The following is a 17,660-nucleotide window of genomic DNA, read 5'->3' as shown; positions in this document are numbered from 1 at the left end:
TTTGTTGCTAGTTTTAAATGATGCGAAGTTTATGAAACGTGCTGTGCAGAAGTCCGTTTTTTAAAACTTTCTTTTTCTTGTGAAACTGCAGCATATTGGTAAGTAAGTAGGTAAAATGTTTAGTTTAAATGACACCCGTTTGGTTTTTACTAAAAGCTTTAACTACACAACAAAAAGTAAAATGTGGCACACTGGATATTTTAGTGGTTAAGAAAAATAAAAACGTAATTACTATTGTATTAGCTAGTTTGTGTACCTTTGTCTCCCCGCCATTACTGCTCTGGTTATTATTATTAAAATGCATTATGTAACTTGAAACACAGTAGAAAACTCACCTGCTCTTACATTAAGTAGCTTAATGCATATCATTCGCCAGTAGATAGCAGTAGTGGCTTTGCTATGTTAGCGACTGGCGCACATTCTTCCTCTAAAGAGATTTAAGGTTAACGTTAGCCCGGTCCGAGCACGAGGCATCCAGACAGTAGCAAACAGAGTTAGCCAAGACTGTCCTTTTGCTGTGTTTGCAGCTGAGAAAAGCACAATATGCATTTCAGTTTAGTTTATTCTCATTTAGTGGGGCCACGTTTTTTTTTATGTTTAGAGAGTCATTTATGTAAGAAAATAAGGCAGCTAGCTAAATCTAGCTTAAATTGCTACTCTAGGCATGTTGTGCACCTTGTGCATGCTAATGCTAGCTGCATGGCTTTACCTAAGTCAATGAACTTACTTTAGCTTTTTTTTATTGTTCTCATGTAAGATGGTACGTTACAGACTAGATGTGCAACGATTACAGCTTCCTAGGCTGGGTCCGATTTCCGATTTTCATTGAGTTAGGCCAGCCGATACCGATTTTAGCCAACTCCGCTTAAATTTTTTCTAACCACTTTACATCACACACAAAATATTTATTTTCTATCTTTTCTTTAATAGAACAGTTTGCACAGAACGTGGAACATGTTTTGAACAGATAATGGATCACTATAAAATATAACTATATAAATTATTCCTGGTGTGGGAAATTCACACACATCTAAAGTGCAATGTTAGAACCATTCCTTCTTTTCACATCCAATATCCAAAAAAAAAAATTTGATTTGGGTTTTTGGTGTCCATCCTCCACGCCCTACTTTCTCCTTGCAGGGGTTGCATATTGCAAACTCATTATCTTCTGCACACACCCTGAAGAATCCCCAAACAGCTGACATGTTGCAGGTTAATTCACGAGGTTCCCTAAATGTGCGAGAATAGCGTGAGCAGGTACGCATGACACACGGCGGAAAAGTTGAGAGAAAGGAAAAAGAGACCGTGTCCGTGTGTGCGTGCGCCCTTGAGAACTGTGACTCCTATAACTTATGTTGTCAGTTAATTGTAGCATTGACCGGCATGAAATCGGCATGTGTCAGACTGACCTTTCGGTCGCCGGTCATGGCCGAGCATGTGAAAACCGGCCAATTCCGGTCACCGGCCGGTCTGTCGGTGAATCTCTAGTACAGACAGATCTGTTCACTGGCGATATAAGCAGTAGTACAGTAGTAGTAGTGGGCTGCACATTTCATGTTGTGTCTTCCTAAATAATTTCTTTTTTGTTACAGTTTCATTGAGTACTGAATAACTTTGAGTACTGAAATTAGTCCGTTCTGAGCACAAAACGGTCAGGACAGCAGCAAATAGAGAAGATGATATTTATCCAAGACTGTAAACTGTTTTTCTCTGCAGGTTGATGAAGGTGAAGTTTCTGCAGCTTCAGCCTGAACTTCATTCTCCCTCTGGTTCTTTGTGTTGATCGGCCCTGAAGATGGTCCAGTGGGGAAGGACTCCGACCAGTGACGTGGAGACGTGGGATCAAACCGCAGCTTGGATGCCCTGAGGTACGTCATTCAGGTGTGTGTGATGAATGTGTGTGTGGCTTCATTTCTTGGCTCCAAACAACAAACACTAAAAAATGTTATCGCAATTTCGCTTCTATTTCAACTCTGGGTTAAATTTTGAAGGCTGGGTTCAACTTGAACAACAACTTAAGCCCTGACTCTGCGCCAAACACAAAAAATGTCAACTGTTGTGATTTCGTGTCAATTTCATCTTCTAAATTTCTGAATTTCCACCGTCGACCTATGAGCAGGGGACAGAGAAAAAGGTAAGTTCATGTCAGCCCAGGTGTGTCCAGCTAGCTAGCTTAGCAAGACAGCTAGCTTGACGGGCTTTTGGCTAATTTTGTTATCACTTTACATTATCTGCAAGCTGTTTAACCACTCCAAAGGGGATAGAGGAGCTGGTCATGTGACCTTTAACTGCATATCACAGAATTATACAATAGTCTGCCTTAAACTGACGATCGGCCCTCAGACAGTGTCAGTCCACCACTCAATTGTTTGTTTTCCCTATTCACATCTGAATAATTAACTATTTTGTTTAAGTGAAGACATTTTTTAGACAATATATGAATTGATCAAATTACATTAAGGTTTTAGGCTTCTGCAGACGTTCAGACATTGGATAATCTCTATCAATATCCAAGGGCATCTAAAATCCTTTTATCTCTTCATACCAGTCATTATATCATAATTAAAATTACAAAATGGTTTCATAAAACAAAGCATAAACAGTTCTCTTACTCTGTCCCTCCAGTGTTGAATGTGTTGCTGCTGCTGGCTGCACATGGTCACCACAGTTATGCTAACAAAGGCGGCAATTGGCAAATAGTTAACTTTTTTTTTTAACCCATTCTCTGAAAAAATACAATGACCAATATTTCCTTTAACAAGAATAAGAAAGACATTTAAAGTTGGGAAGAGTCAGAGAAAAACAATCTTTATATTTTAGTCCCTTCCAATAACAATTTATTTGGTTCTAGGAAAATTACGCCGCTTTATGATTCTTCCAGCTGAACACAATTGGTCTTATAGCATTACATACCTATAGTTTTGATTTGCTCGTCTTTTTTTTATGTTTTTGTGTATCTGCCTTTTCTTTAATTTAGCCTATTGTATAAATATTTAAAAGTGTTTTTTATTTATTTATTTTCCGTTGTTCTTTGCTGTCTCAGATGCAGCTTTTCTTTCGATCATTCCAACCAGACTGCAGTAATTTGAATATGAGTTGCTCTCTTTTACCTGTGAGGGGTTTACCGGCCCTGACTATGCGCCAAACACTAAAAATATCAACTGTTGTGATTTGGTGTCCATTTCATCTTCTAAATTTCTGAATTTCCACCGTCGACCTATGAGCAGGGGACAGAGAAAAAGGTAAGTTCATGTCAGCCCAAGTGAGTCCAGCTAGCTAGCTTAGCAAGACAGCTAGCTTGACGGGCTCTTGGCTGATTTTCTTATCATTTTACATTATCTGCAGGCTGTTTAACCTCTCTGCAGGGCATATATATCACAGAATTATACAGCAGTCCTTCCTTAAACCGACAATCGGCCGTTGGACAGCGTGAGTCCACCACTGAAGGCTCAAACCTATCATTTCATGAACACTAGAATAAACCACACACCTACATTGTATTCATCTGTATTTTCGTCCGACGCTCAGACAGGATTTGTTTGTCTTTTTTAATTTTTTTTGTGTATGTGCCTTGTCTTTAATTTAGCCTATTTTATAAATATTTAAAAGTGTTTTTTTAATTTCTATTGTTCTTTGCTGTCTCAGATGCAGCTTTTCTTTCGATCATTCCAACAAGACTGCAGTTCTTTGAATACGAGTCACTCTCTTTTACCTGTGAGGGGTTTACCGGCTCAGCTAAATGGAGAGGGGTGAGGAACATCAAGGAATACATCCCGACGTGTTCTAATAGCACAGTGACCTCAACGGTGACCTGCACCATTTCTAGTGCCTTTGAAACAGACAGTGGAGAATACTGGTGTGAAGCTGAAGGAGGAGAGAGAAGCAACACCGTCAACATCACTGTCACTGGTAGGTGTACTTTAAGCAAATTTGGCACATACCATATTTGAATGAGACAGAAAAAATGGTAACATGGCAACAATAAGCGTGTCGCAACCGTGTCCGGGTGTCTTCAACACTAAGAGATTCAAGGTTAACGTTAGCCCGGTCTGAGCATGAGGCAGTCCAGACAGCAGCAATGAACACTAGAATAAACGACACATACCTACATTGTATTCATCTGTATTTTTGTCCGACGCTCAGACAGTCGTCCGACAGGCATCATGGAGATCACATCTCTCTGCATCAGACTGTGTAAGTAGTCTTCTTTTCTGTCAGTTAAATTTTTCATATATTTTAGAAAACCGCACAGAATGGGACACAATTAAAATCATAACATGGCAACAATAAGCGTGTCGCAACTGTGTCCGTGTGTCTTCGTCACTGAGAGATTCAAGCTTAACGTTAGCCTGGTCTGAGCATGAGGCAGTCCAGACAGCAGCAAATAGAAGCTAATATGTATCAAAGACTGTTCTTTTGCTGTGTTTGCAGCTGATAAAAGCACAATATGCATATCAGTTTAGTTTATTCTCATTTAGTGGGGCCATGTTTTTTTATGTTTAGAGAGTCATTTAGAGAGTCAGCTAACTAGCTTAAATTGCTACTCTAGGCATATTATGCATGCTAACGCTACGTAATGGCTTTAAGTCAATGAACCTATTACTTTAGCTTTTAGCTTTTTATTGTTCTCATGTAAGATGGCACCTTACAGACAAATGTGTTCACTGGCAATATGCAAGCAGTAGCACAGTAGTAGCAGTGGGATGCACATTTCATGTTGTGTATTCCTGTTTTTATTTTTTTGTTACACTTTCATTGAGTACTGAATTACTTGTTGCTGTAATCCTGGTTTAGAAGAAAATTAGCAAATAGAGAAGATGATATTTATCCAAGACTGTAAACTGTTTTTCTCTGCAGGTTGATGAAGGTGAAGTTTCTGCAGCTTCAGCCTGAACTTCATTCTCCCTCTGGTTGTTGGTGTTGATCGGCCCTGAAGATGGTCCAGTGGTGAAGGACTCCGACCAGTGACGTGGAGACATGGGATCGAAAGGGAACTTGGATGCTCTGAGGTACGTCACTCAGGTGTGTGTGTGTGTGTGTGTGTGTGTGTGTGTGATTAATGTGTGTGTCACTTCATTTCTTGGCTCCAAACAACAAACACTAAAATTTTCAATCATAATTTTGCTTCTATTTCAACTCTGGTCTCAACTTTGAAGGCTGGGTTCAACTTGAACAACAACTTAAGCCTTGACACTGCGCCAAACACTAAAAATGTCAACTGTTGTGATTTTGTTTCAATTTCATCTTCTAAATTTCTGAAATTCCACCGTCGACCTATGAGCAGAGGACAGAGAAAAAGGTAAGTTCATGTCAGCCCAAGTGTGTCCAGCTAGCTAGCTAAGCAAGCCAGCTAGCTTGACGGGCTTTTGGCTGACTTTGTTATCACTTTACATTATCTGCAGGCTCTTTAACCACTCTGCAGGTGATAGAGGAGCTGGTCATGTGACCTTCAACTGCATATCACAGAATTATACAGTAGTCTGCCTTAAACCGACGATCGGCCCTTGGACAGCCTGAGTCCACCACTGATGGCTCAAACCTGTCATTACATGAACAATAGAATAAACGACACAGGAAGAGGTCGCGACCTACATTGTATTTATCTGTATTTCCGTCTGATGCTAAGACAGTCGGCAGAAAGGCATCATGGAGGTCACATCTCTCTGCATTAGACTGTGTAAGTAGTCTACTTTTCCGTCAATTTGTCATATATCAGAAAACCGCAATGGGACACAATTAAAATAATTTTTCAAATGAATGTGATATATCGAAATAAAACTTTAAAGTAGCAGTAAGTAGAGTGTAGATAGTACATCCTAGAGAAACCTCTTGCTAAGTTAGAGTAGAAAGTAACTTTCACTTCATTGTTTGTCCTGTTTCACTAATTAACTATTTAGTGAAGACATTTTTTAGACATTTGAGATTATATGAATTGATCAAATTACATAAAGGTTTTAGGCAGCCATTTTATAACCTTTATCAATATCCAAGAGCATCTAAAATACTTTTATCTCTGTATACCAGTCATTATATCATAATTAATATTAGAAAATGGTTTTATAAAACAAAGCATAAACAGTTCTCTTACTCTGTCCATCCAGTGTTGAATGTGTTGTTGCTGCTGGCTGCACATGGTCACCACAGTTATGCTAAGAAAGGCGGTAAGTGGCAAATAGTTACAAAAAAATGTAACCCATTCTCTGAAAAAATACAATGACAAATATTATTACCTTTAACAAGAATAAGAAAGACATTTAAAGGTGGGAAAAGTCAGAGGAAAAAAATCTTTATATTTTAGTCCCTTCCAATAACCAATTATTTGGTTCTAGAAAATAACTCCTCTTTATGATTCTCCCAGTTGAAAACAATTGGTCTTTTTCCTTTTTTTGTGTGTATGTGCCTTTTCTTTAATTTAGCCTATTGTATAAATATTTAAAACAGTTTCATTTATTTATTTTCCATTGTTCTTTGCTGTCTCAGATGCAGCTTTTCTTTCGATCATTCCAACCAGACTGCAGTTCTTTGAATATGAGTCGCTCTTTTTTACCTGTGAGGGGTTTACCGGCTCAGCTAAATGGAGAGGGGTGAGGAACATCAAGGAATACATCCCGACGTGTTCTAATAGCACAGTGACCTCAACGGTAACCTGCGCCATATCCAGTGCCTTGGAAACAGACAGTGGAGAATACTGGTGTGAAGCTGAAGGAGGAGAGAGAAGCAACACTGTCAACATCACTGTCACTGGTAGGTGTACTTTAAGCAAATTTGGCACATACCATATTTGAATGAGACAGAAAAAATGGTAACATGGCAACAATAAGCGTGTTGCAACCGTGTCCGGGCGTCTTCATCACTATTTTTCCAACTTATGGGCACAACCTACAACAATCGTCCCCCAATTCCCCAGTACCGAAACCTGTTGTAGCTAATTTCTACCATACAATCGTATAAATACTAAATGTTATGAAGTGTAATGTTTTCAATTTTGGAATACATTCTATTGAACAATAACTCGACTGTGGTGTTGAATATACAGTAGTAGTTTAAACGAACCACCTCATTGCAGAGTTTTATCACTTACACTGCAGAGTATTATTGCAGAGGAGTTCAACTGCCGCTGTTTCGCGAAGGGGCCCCAGCAGAAAGACGGAGCGGGACGCCGACCGCCTCTGGGAGCTTGTTCGGAGTTAGGGAAATGCCGACAAAAGCGGTCAAAAGTGTGGAAACACTTTTCATACGTATTCTCGTGCGGTTTGCATCAGGTGTTAAAACCAACTGTACCAAAACATAGAATTGAACTACTATTTAACGTGACTATCATATGTTTTAAACCGGTTATGAAACTGTCTTAACTCAATTACTGATGCCATCACGGCAGCGCTGCCTGCCGACATGTGTGGACAGACAGCAGTCACAGCTCTGGGCTGCACTGTGTTCAATAGCATCTCTATAAGTGGCTCCTGAAATCTGTTGTTAACAGTTGACTATGTACGGTAAACTAGATCCCAATTTTAATTCTTATATTTTACACAGCCTCACAGACACGGTTCACACCTTGTGGGGTGACTACAGTAATGGTGTTCACTCTCTGTGCACTTCGCACACACCTCAACCTATGCCCAAAAATTCCTGTAAAAAAATATTTTAATTGTGTTGGTGTGGTATTCTTTATGTACTTGTACAAAATGTGTTTAGTTTTCCTTATTTATGCATACAGCAAAACTGTCAAGTTAACTTAACATTTATAAAAGTCTTGTTGTTCAGCTGGTTCTGTGATCCTGGAGAGTCCTGCTCTCCCTGTGATGGAGGGAGACGCTGTGACTCTGCACTGCAGGAACAATACGTCGTCCACCAACCTTCCAGCTGTGTTCTCTAAAGATGGCCTCTTCATTGGGAGCAGCTCTGTGGGTAAAATAACAATCCACAGTGTCTACAAGTCTCACGAAGGACTTTACAAGTGTAACATCTCTGGAGTTGGAGAATCAGCAGAAAGCTGGCTGGCTGTCAGAGGTGAGACACAAACATGTTTCAAAAATAAAAGCCCTACTTTTGATGCTTGGCATAAAGTCAATTTAAGATTTGAAGTCATTTCTCCAGACTGTAAATTTAAGAATAGCTGAATCATTCAGATCATTGACTTAATTACACTTTCATGCTATAAAATGCAGCAGTTTCGCCACATTACAGTTACCATTGTGAGTTGTGCTGAATATTTTATGTTTATCTGCAAAGGACAAACAACTATTAGAAATTGAGCTTAGTCCTGGGGAAACTGCTAATATTGAAATCATGTTACAGAAGAAACTTTTGTCTTTGCAGCGCTTCACAAAGAGACTTTAAGGATTGTTTTAACCGCAGTGATGGTAGCTCTGTTGCTGCTGCTGCTGGTTGGACTGCTGAACGGTGGGAAACTCAGTCACACCACATGTCCCACATAAATAAGGAACCACTTGCGTAAGTGAGGGACACAAATATACTGTTGTTTTACTTTTACTTGTAGAGAGTGTGTGTTTACTGTCCTGTCTCCTAAATGGTGGAACAAACTCCCCATTGACATCAGGACAGCTGAAAGTGTACACATCATCCGCTGCAGGTTAAAAACAGATCTTTTCCGACTGCACCTTGGCTAAGAAGATGAAAAAAAATAAAAGATTGCACTTACATGTTGCACTTTGTAATGTGGCTTGTTGAAGCTAATGTACTTCTTCTATGTGATTATTGCTGTTCAGAGTTTGTACCTTAATGGTTGAATGCACTTTGACGGATTGGAAGTCGCTTCGATAAAAACGCACAGCTAAATAAAATGAAATGTAATGTGTGTGTTGATTTTAGCACGTACCCAATATACTGTAAATGAGCAAACAATGACTTGTAATGTGTTGCATCAGAGAAAGAAGTAAATATAAATGAATTGGTGTTCTTCACAGTTATGCATGTGCAGGCTGTGGTCACTGACTAGCAGACAAGCAATACCGTGTTACAAACCACAGAAGTGGTGGACAGACATAAGAACCTTTTTTAAAAGGTGTGCTTTGAGTTTTCTCTTTACATATACAGGGTTTTATTCAGTAGATGCTACAGATGCAGTTTTGTAACTTGAGCGTCTCAGACACAAACCACAGAGAAAGTAACAGCATCAGGTAACACAGTCAGTAAAAGGTTTAATGACTGCTTTATTTTTTGTTACAGTGTTATAAACATACTGGAGATGTATTAATAAATTTCTGTGAAAAGTTCGCTCCTTGTATTGTTATATGTCAAAATTTCATAATTTCTCATGTTTCAATACATTTCACTTAACTTTGTCCACAGCAGGCAAAAGTTGTAGATAAGGTTACTTTTACAGTGAGGACTGCCCGCGACGCAAATTTTCATGCACTACGTACTCAGTAAACAGCTACTTTATGTTCCTCATTTATAGATGAAGCTGTTTGATACTATGTTTGAATAAGCAGGTCTATAAGCAGGTATGTAATGCACTGGGAATATATAAATATGACAGCTCTCAAATGTGAAGTAATTTTGTGTTTTGAAACCACACAGTCTAATTTTTATTCAAACGTGAGTGTCTACAAGATACTACCTGTGACTGTGTCTATATTTAACCATGACAGAGCCTCTGCAGAATAACCACAGCATATCTACACCTGTTTGAATTAAATGTATGGCCTTTTTGTAAGGGATTATAGGTCACAATCACAGGAAGGTCAAGTACCTCAATGTAGTACTTGCTTGAACAATGACCTCTACATTTTTAGTAACTAACAAACAGTTCTTGTCCTTCATTGCCTCTTTTCCTGCGGTGTGCCATCGCAGACTTGAGTTACAGGGTTTGTCTCTGTGCACACAGGAAATTTAAGTTAAAAGTTATAGTTCATGGTGTGCTCAGAAAGCTTAAACAGTACTTACATGCCCTTTCACTAAACTTGGAAAACTTGGAATACTGTGACATATTTTCTCTAAACTACTATGAAACATGAAAAAATGCAGGGTTGCAATTGTGAAATAAATGGATTAATGACTTACTGATGTTTTCCATTTCCACCAAGCAAAGGCAACTGCCAGACTACACAAAAAGAAAATAACCAAATCAATAACACCAATGTTGACACGAACAGATGAACTTGGTGGCACCGTGAAGAAATCAGCTGAAATGATAAAAACACAGAACCAATCGTCACTTAAGTCAAACTGCACATCAGTTCTTTCAAACGATCAAAGTGAGAATTTCATTAAATTAGAAAATATTTATGTGATTAGCAGCTAACAAAGTCCTGTTAGTTTTTCCGGTCCAATACCTTCGTCCAGAGCAGGATATCTCTAACCTGACCTGAGATGGTTTGTTACACAGAACCATCTAAGATATTGGAAACTGTTACTGCCAGATGATAGGATAAATCATCTGTCTATCACTTCATTGTTGTTTTTAACAAACCGTGGTAGCCTTCACACACCTAAACCATAGTCTTATCTACCAGTAGCTCCTGCGGCTGGACACAAAACCGCATTACTTGATAAGCTTGACAAGATGGATTCTTGTGTGATGTGGAGTGATATGTGTTTCTTGCTTGATCTCGTGATATCAAGAGCATCCAGCTGCCATGCAAGGTAAGTAAGAAAATCTTGACAAATAATGTAAAATCTGGTGTAGATATTCATGGTCCCCAGGAGGATAAATCTCAGTGACTTTGGTGACCCTTGGCCTTTTTCTCTTTTGTCACCATCTGGTGTTATATCTCATAACCTAATAGACAAACTGCCATGAAATGTATTGAGCATGTTTATGCCCCAATTAGGAAGAACAAGTCCCCTAAGGTACAGGGCCGAGCTTTGCACCAATTTCGGCCTGTTAGAATTGAAGTCCTTTATTATTATTGCGGAATACTCCGAGAAAGCCTGATACATTTTCTTGTTAATGGCTTCCAGTGAGCAACTTACATTGTAATGAATGAGCCTCCCTCTTTGAGCACAGTATTTTCTCTTAATACTTTCCTCTAGCACCAACCAAGGACAAACTTTACATTAACAGACCCACAACTCGTAAAGGTGTAAGTATAGCTAAATGTTTTTTTTTCTGTAAAGGGATTTGTGGGTGGGGGCTTCAGCCCTTTCATATTTGAACCTGCAATCTGAATGTGTGTTTCTCTGGTCTGGTTGATGTTCTTCTGCTGGACTCTACAGGTGAAGCTGTTGCTGTGTCTCTTCTCCACAGTCACTCTGCTGCTGACAGTATAGAGATCATCAGGACCTCTGACTGTCTCTGTAAGTCCAGCAGAGAGGAGGTTTCCCTCACTGTCCAGCCACAACACCTCAGGTTCTGGATACCAGCCTTCAGACTCACACTGTAGAATAACTCCACTAGAGGATATGTTAATACTCACTATGAAAGGTGAGTTAACAGCACCTTAAAAATAGAGAGGAAAAAATGTAAATGGAACAAGCATACACACATGCAGAATTATTGACTACCTTTATATGCTCACAAATATACCACTATGATCACAGCATATTACGTTTGGATATGTCGTTATAAGACCTTTTTGAGAATTTAACATTTTCCGATTAAGACGTGGGCTGTGCTGGTATTATTCGAGTTTCAAGTCATCAAGGATTTTTTGACATGCATACAGTGCATTTAGAATATGCTTCTCAGTCAGGGTTTTTACTGCAGTTTGCTACAGTTTGTGACAGTTTGTGGCCTCTTTACAGCTTATGGTCAGCTCTGTGCATTTCTATGGTTGTTGTACACAAACCAACCATAACTTTGCAAGGCTGCGGGGACAGATGCATGGTAAAAAGAAAAAAAGGTGAAACATAGCTACATTTAAACATTATGTAAGACTTCGATATCAACAGGTTTTTGAATAGGCTCAAACGACACAAAGCCGACCTTTTCAAGAAGCTGGTTGAAGGAATCGAGGGAGGCTGTGTTTGCACTTCCACCACCAGTGGAAAAACCTTGTTTTTATGGCTGCATGTAAAAGGAATATTATTTGAATATTAATTTTCATTAGCCATCTAATATGCCACAGAATATTGTCTTTTTGGAATAAGGGCAAAAATGTAATGTAATGTAAACATGTGCATGTAAACATAGTCATTGATGCACATTCAAACCAGTCATTATTGAACTCATAAAACAGACAGCTGCTGCACGGTTTGCAAATGCTTTTACATCAGTAATAATTTTTCTGTTATCTGATTCATGCTAATGTGTTGCAGCACTTTTTTGTCTCACTCACTTTGCAGGCTCAGATTCAGTTTATTTAAGGTAGTATCCCAAAAAAAAAAAAAAAAAGAAAAAGATAACTTTGTGATTTGATGGATGAATTATAAAGCGTGTTCCTACCAACAACAAGCTGAATTAACGCTGGTCACCATGTCCTGGAATGAAGCATTTATATGTTCCCCCATCAGAAAGTTTCACTTTGGAGAGATTCAGGGAAACGTCTCCGAGCTTCTGTTCATCAGGGAACACTTTAGTTCTTCTTTGTATGACGGATGTGTTTTACTTTCCAGTTCCACACCGTCCACGCCACACGTAAAACAAATCTTGGGTTCAGGTCAGGTCTCGCCAAGTCCCACGGTCATGCCTGAAGCTTTTTGGCAGGTTCCAGCTGGCACGGTAAAATGACTTCATCACCAACTGTTGCCAATATTGGCTGAGACGGACCAACTACATGCACCAGACCTAAGGAAGATACCGATCTGTTTTAACTCAAGCAATGTGTTGTGTTTTTTGCAATTTCTGTGACTAAAATCCTTTCTGAGGATCTCTAAAAGCTCAGTGGCCTTGGATGTTAGACTGCCGCTTAGTAAACGGTGGGTAGATAACAATATAATGTGCCGATAAAGATTACTGTTAAAATGTGCATGTGACATCAGTTAAGTGTGTTCATACAAATACCAGGTAGCTTGTGCTTTCCAGACAAAGTTAATCTAAAACAGTGACATCTTTCCCGCAGAATTGTAAACTTACAGTATGTTTCAGCTCATGTTACATTTTAAACTGAAATTATTACATGTACTTTTGCATTCATTAAGCTGTTACTAATGTGTGTACATTGTACCTTCAAAACAGGGTGCTGAGAGAAGGAGGACAAACACCACCAGTAAAATAACTATGTGAATATTTAAGACATGGTCCATCTTTCAGGTGAGACATCCTGGGCTTCTGAAAACTAAATCATTTGTAAAATGTAAATTTACAAATAGAAATAAAACTGATGATGAAATATTTAACGTTACTCAGCCTTACTTCACATTCAGAAAATAAGATAAAAGAATGTGTAATGTTCAGGTTTAACTTTTAATGCAATGTGCAGCTTTAGAGATCTGCAGTTTTACAACTACAGTATTCCATTTTGTGGTACAATGAAAACTTTGTCGAGAACAAGTTTAAATAAACTTAATTTTGGAAAATAATGCAAAAATATATGCATCATTAAATGAGTAATAACCAACTCTCTGCATATCTCTTTCATGCGTAACAGTAGACTCAAACAGTAATAAGCAACAGCAGTTTACAGTTCAGTGATAAGCTTTTAAATAACCTGCAGAATATTGTAAGAATATATGTTTAGATCAGTTATAGAAAGATACATGTCTACTATAGCTGAGTTCTGGGGTGCTATAAGTTAGTACAACATACCTGTTGTAGCTCAAAAAGAGTCCTTCAGCTTAGGTGTAGACTCCATCAACTCACAGTTCATGTATCACTAAATATTTCCATACAATCTTTCATGCTGTGCTGTGAATTTCAGATGAGCATTGTCACTGGCAGTGAGGAAGTTGGTTGCAGCCCCTTTTCTACACTGGCAGGGAACTCAAGAGAGCACTTTAACACATTTTCTTGCACATTTGGCCTACAATAGGGGCATGAAAGAGGGACTTTGCAGCATTTAAGGTAAACAACAAAACCATTTTTAATTAAGGTGAAAGTTTTGAGGTGACTTTAATACTATTTGATACATTTTATTGGTTTGTTTCTTTAAAAAAAAAACTATTATAATTCATAAATAAACCCTTGCGAGGGAAGGTTAGATTACCTCAAAATAAAATAAGAAACTGATATTTCCATCAGCCCATTAATTTGTCTATTCTGGTATATTTAACTGTAATGTTATGTTGTACATTTTAAGGGGTTTCACACTTTAAAAGTAGTTGGTATAAGGTTTTACATTTTCAGGGATTATTCCTTAAATATGTACACACTGGAACTGAAAGCATGAAGAAAAAGAAAGACCCAAGCATTACAACAAAACCTGCGTGTCTTAATATGCTTGCACAGTCAGAAAGTTCACAATTGTTTTAATTTGAAAAGCTTCGATCATCGTCTGCCTTGTTTTAATTGTATTTGTTATAATGCAGCATTTGTAGAATATTGTTACATTATTACTTGCAAATTGTTGATGTTGATGGTTTACAAAATGAATGTTGACAACATTAAGGTCCATATAGCAGTGACATTTGTCACGCAGTGTGACCACAGTGAGCATATTAAAAGCTGCAGCAGCTCTGTTCTCGTAAATAGAAAGAGTAGATGGAACCATGTGGTTTAGCTGTAACCGACTGATTCCTCTTAAAATAGACATTGATGCTTTGAGTTAACTGAAGATCTCAGATGATGGCAGTCACGGTGATGTTAAAATTTCATAGCAAGTCAAACATTGTCATTAATTAACAATCAAAACATTTACTTTCTTCACAAATATACTAAACATAACCTGCAATATCTACAGTGTATGCAAAATCTATAGCTGTTTTCCAATATATTTCTTTTAAGCACAAAACACGTCAGAGTCTTTTAATGAATGTACAAAACTGACAAAAAAAATTGACACTCTTAAATGCACAACATTTTGAAATTGTTGGTTTAGAGTAACACCAACGCTCCTCCCTTCTTCAGTCAGGTGTCTCTGCTCTCAGTAACCTGGAAAACAGCCAAGAACAGAGTCATCTAGTGTATGTGAGAGAATAAGGGTTTCTATTTACTTTCTTCTGATTGCTGACCACTTTATTTATAAAATACTGTCCATCTATTTACTTACCCACACAACACACAAGGCTGCAAGTGACTTAATATAAACACATGCATTGTCACGTAGTATTTTCATGGTGGTCTATGACTGTAAAGATTAGCCACCACCAGAGCTACTACACAGTAAGCTGAGGGGCCCATCTACCTGTTTCTCTCTGTGGGTCTCTTTTGTGGTTTTACTTTATTTCACTTTTTGAGATGTGTCAGTCTAAAGCTCATGAAACACAAACAGTTTAGTATAGTTTGAAAATTAACAATCAAAACAATTTCAAACAAACTGGACTATGTAGCTGTCTACTGCATGAATAATTCCTGATTCTGATATACTATACAAGTCATATTAGTAATTCACTGGCTCTCAGCGTTTTCTGTACAAGCACTGCTGCTCACTTTATATTGTATACACGGTATATTTTTATTTTATCTTCTTACATGCGTTTTTTAACATGTTGCATTCATTCTGTGTTTCTCAGTGTCAGTTGATTACCTTTCTCCCTCCTGGGTTCTGACGACAGTATATGTTTCCACTGAAACAAAAATACATCACTCACACATAAGTAGCAGGAAGTTATACAGGCAAACAGTTGTTTTTAAAAATTAAAACCTTGCACGTGATAAATGAATTTGCTTCCAAAGCAAATGAGCTCATTTACATACACTCTATAAATGTATTCCTATAAATAATAAATCAGCAAATGGATGCACATTATGCTAATTGCTAACACTTGTTTTGTTTGTGGTTCTTAAGACTTTGGACTCTCTAATATATTTAACTGTTTTAACAGCTGGAGGAAGGAGGGATTGTAGTATCTGTTTGAATAAAATAAAACCACCAAAACAAAATGAGGAAGCAGTATAATGGCCATTGGCATTTATGCTACATTTAAGGTACATGCAGAACACAACTGTATTTATTCATCTTCATTTTACAATGAAGACCCCAATGTTATCACAAATTGTCTTGTCTTTAATTCAATTTTTTGTACCTGTGGTAATTATTTGACATTCCCCACATCGCAGTAATCCCACCAATAGCAGCAGAGCAACGAAAACAGAGACACCAAAGCAGAGCAGCAGCGGAGCTGAGAGCCATGATGAGGGGAAGGTTGAGGGGTAGAATCAGCTGCTGAGAGATAATGGTATGTGCTGCATATGAAACATGATCCTATTGTTGTGAAATACATGCTTGTTGATATCAATATAATACTTAAAACATATTATATACAATTATTTTGTCAGTTACTTAGATTAACAATTTTCTAAAAAACTTAAAGTTTAAGAAATCCTCAGACATCAGTCAAAACATTATATTCAAAACCAATTGGTTTAAACCACATGAGATACTGGGGCCACAGATTTCAGGTTTTAAGAGACTTTTGTAACTATTCTCATTTTTAACTCATTCTTAGCAAGACCACATAGCAGGAATCAGTTACAAGTAATACTTCTATCAAGCCTAAAAATATAGAACTTGAAATAGGGTATAAAGCATTTTAGGATTTATTTTGTAACGTTTGTAACATGTCTCACCTCTGACAGCCAGCCAGCTCTCTGGTGATTCTCCAGCTCCAGAGATTCTGCACTTGGAGAGTCCTTCGAAAGACTTGGAAACATATGGATGGTCATGATTCCTGTAGAACTCTTCTCCATGAGGTGACCATCTTTAAAGAATTGAGTGGTGAGATTGGTGGACGTCTGCTTCTGTCTGCAGCTCAGAGTCACAGCTTCCCCCCTCCATCACAGGAAGGACAGGACTCTCCAGGATCACAGAGCCAGCTAAACAACATATGTTTGAAAAAAGATGCTAATTACACTGTTTGAAAGCCTATGCATGGAACAAAAGACGGCCAGTAAGTAATATCTTATTGGGTATATTAGGTCAGCTGTCCCAATACTTAATAAATAAATCAATTAATCAGACTAAAATGTTATGACTTTGTGTATTTAGTGTTTTATGTATTTGCATACCTGTGAATGTGATGTTGACAGTTTTGCTTTTCTTTACTCCCATTTCACACCAGTATTCTCCACTGTTAGACGCTGGAAAGGCATTATTAATTGTGCAGGGTCCTGTCGTTGTCAACCAGGTAGAAGAACATTTTAATAACTCCTTTAATCTTCCTCATCACTCTCCATCCAGTCAGTCCCTCCAGTCCCTCACAGCTGACAACTATGGACTCATATTCAAAGTGCTGCTGTCTGTTTGGAACAACCCCGGGAAAAGATGCATCTAAGTCAGAGAGACTCAAAGAATGAGATTATTAAAGCAAACGTCTTTTATTCTGACAAAATCATTTGGATTTCAAAAGTTGACGTGTTTTAAAAAACTGACGCACATATTATAGGTCTTTATTTTTTTGTCAAAGTTGTAAATGTTGCTGAATTTACAAATTAATTGCAAATTTTAGAGCAACTTTAAAACAGATTTTTACAACACAAACAAACATTTCTTAAACGTGCGCACAGTTCATTCTAACAGAGTTGAATATGAACAAGCATTACATGATTAATTGTATGAAAAATTATTTGGAAGTCCTTAAACGAAACTTTTAACTTATGGTTAAGTGTAACATTTTTAATTTATAAAATAAGAAACATTTAGAAAACTACAGCATAGAAG

The 17,660-nt window shown here is 37.9% G+C and overlaps 1 protein-coding gene and 1 long non-coding RNA gene across 8 annotated transcripts; both read left to right on the top strand.

Moving 5' to 3' along the window:
• The first annotated feature begins 3,818 nt into the window (after positions 1–3,818).
• LOC120573276 (low affinity immunoglobulin gamma Fc region receptor II-like) lies at positions 3,819–8,740 on the top strand. Of its 3 annotated transcripts, XM_039822921.1 has the most exons (10): positions 3,819–3,909; positions 4,144–4,194; positions 4,858–5,009; positions 5,285–5,299; positions 5,403–5,677; positions 6,102–6,161; positions 6,481–6,744; positions 7,765–8,010; positions 8,320–8,403; positions 8,501–8,740. In XM_039822921.1, the coding sequence occupies exons 5-10, from the start codon at positions 5,647–5,649 to the stop codon at positions 8,596–8,598; spliced, it is 783 nt and encodes a 260-aa protein (XP_039678855.1). In that variant the 5' UTR covers positions 3,819–3,909; positions 4,144–4,194; positions 4,858–5,009; positions 5,285–5,299; positions 5,403–5,646; the 3' UTR covers positions 8,599–8,740. The 3 variants fall into 3 exon arrangements, with proteins under 3 accessions (XP_039678855.1, XP_039678854.1, XP_039678856.1); XM_039822920.1 differs by having other exon boundaries at positions 4,858–5,677; XM_039822922.1 differs by having other exon boundaries at positions 4,858–5,677; positions 8,320–8,740.
• A 1,978-nt stretch (positions 8,741–10,718) lies between these two features.
• On the top strand, positions 10,719–17,366 carry LOC120573279. Of its 5 annotated transcripts, none has more exons than XR_005641676.1 (9): positions 10,719–11,048; positions 11,213–11,389; positions 13,082–13,156; positions 13,764–13,906; positions 15,826–15,928; positions 16,061–16,179; positions 16,580–16,693; positions 16,784–16,890; positions 17,062–17,366. It is a non-coding gene; the product is annotated as an uncharacterized LOC120573279 (long non-coding RNA). The 5 variants fall into 5 exon arrangements; XR_005641674.1 differs by having other exon boundaries at positions 11,182–11,389; XR_005641675.1 differs by lacking the exon at positions 10,719–11,048 and having other exon boundaries at positions 11,114–11,389; positions 17,181–17,366.
• Positions 17,367–17,660: the final 294 nt, after the last annotated feature.

Source organism: Perca fluviatilis, chromosome 14 (genome assembly GCF_010015445.1).
Source record: "Perca fluviatilis chromosome 14, GENO_Pfluv_1.0, whole genome shotgun sequence".
NCBI lineage: Eukaryota > Metazoa > Chordata > Actinopteri > Perciformes > Percidae > Perca > Perca fluviatilis.
Note: the sequence above shows the minus strand (reverse complement) of the source record. Positions and strands in the feature narration are given on the sequence as shown.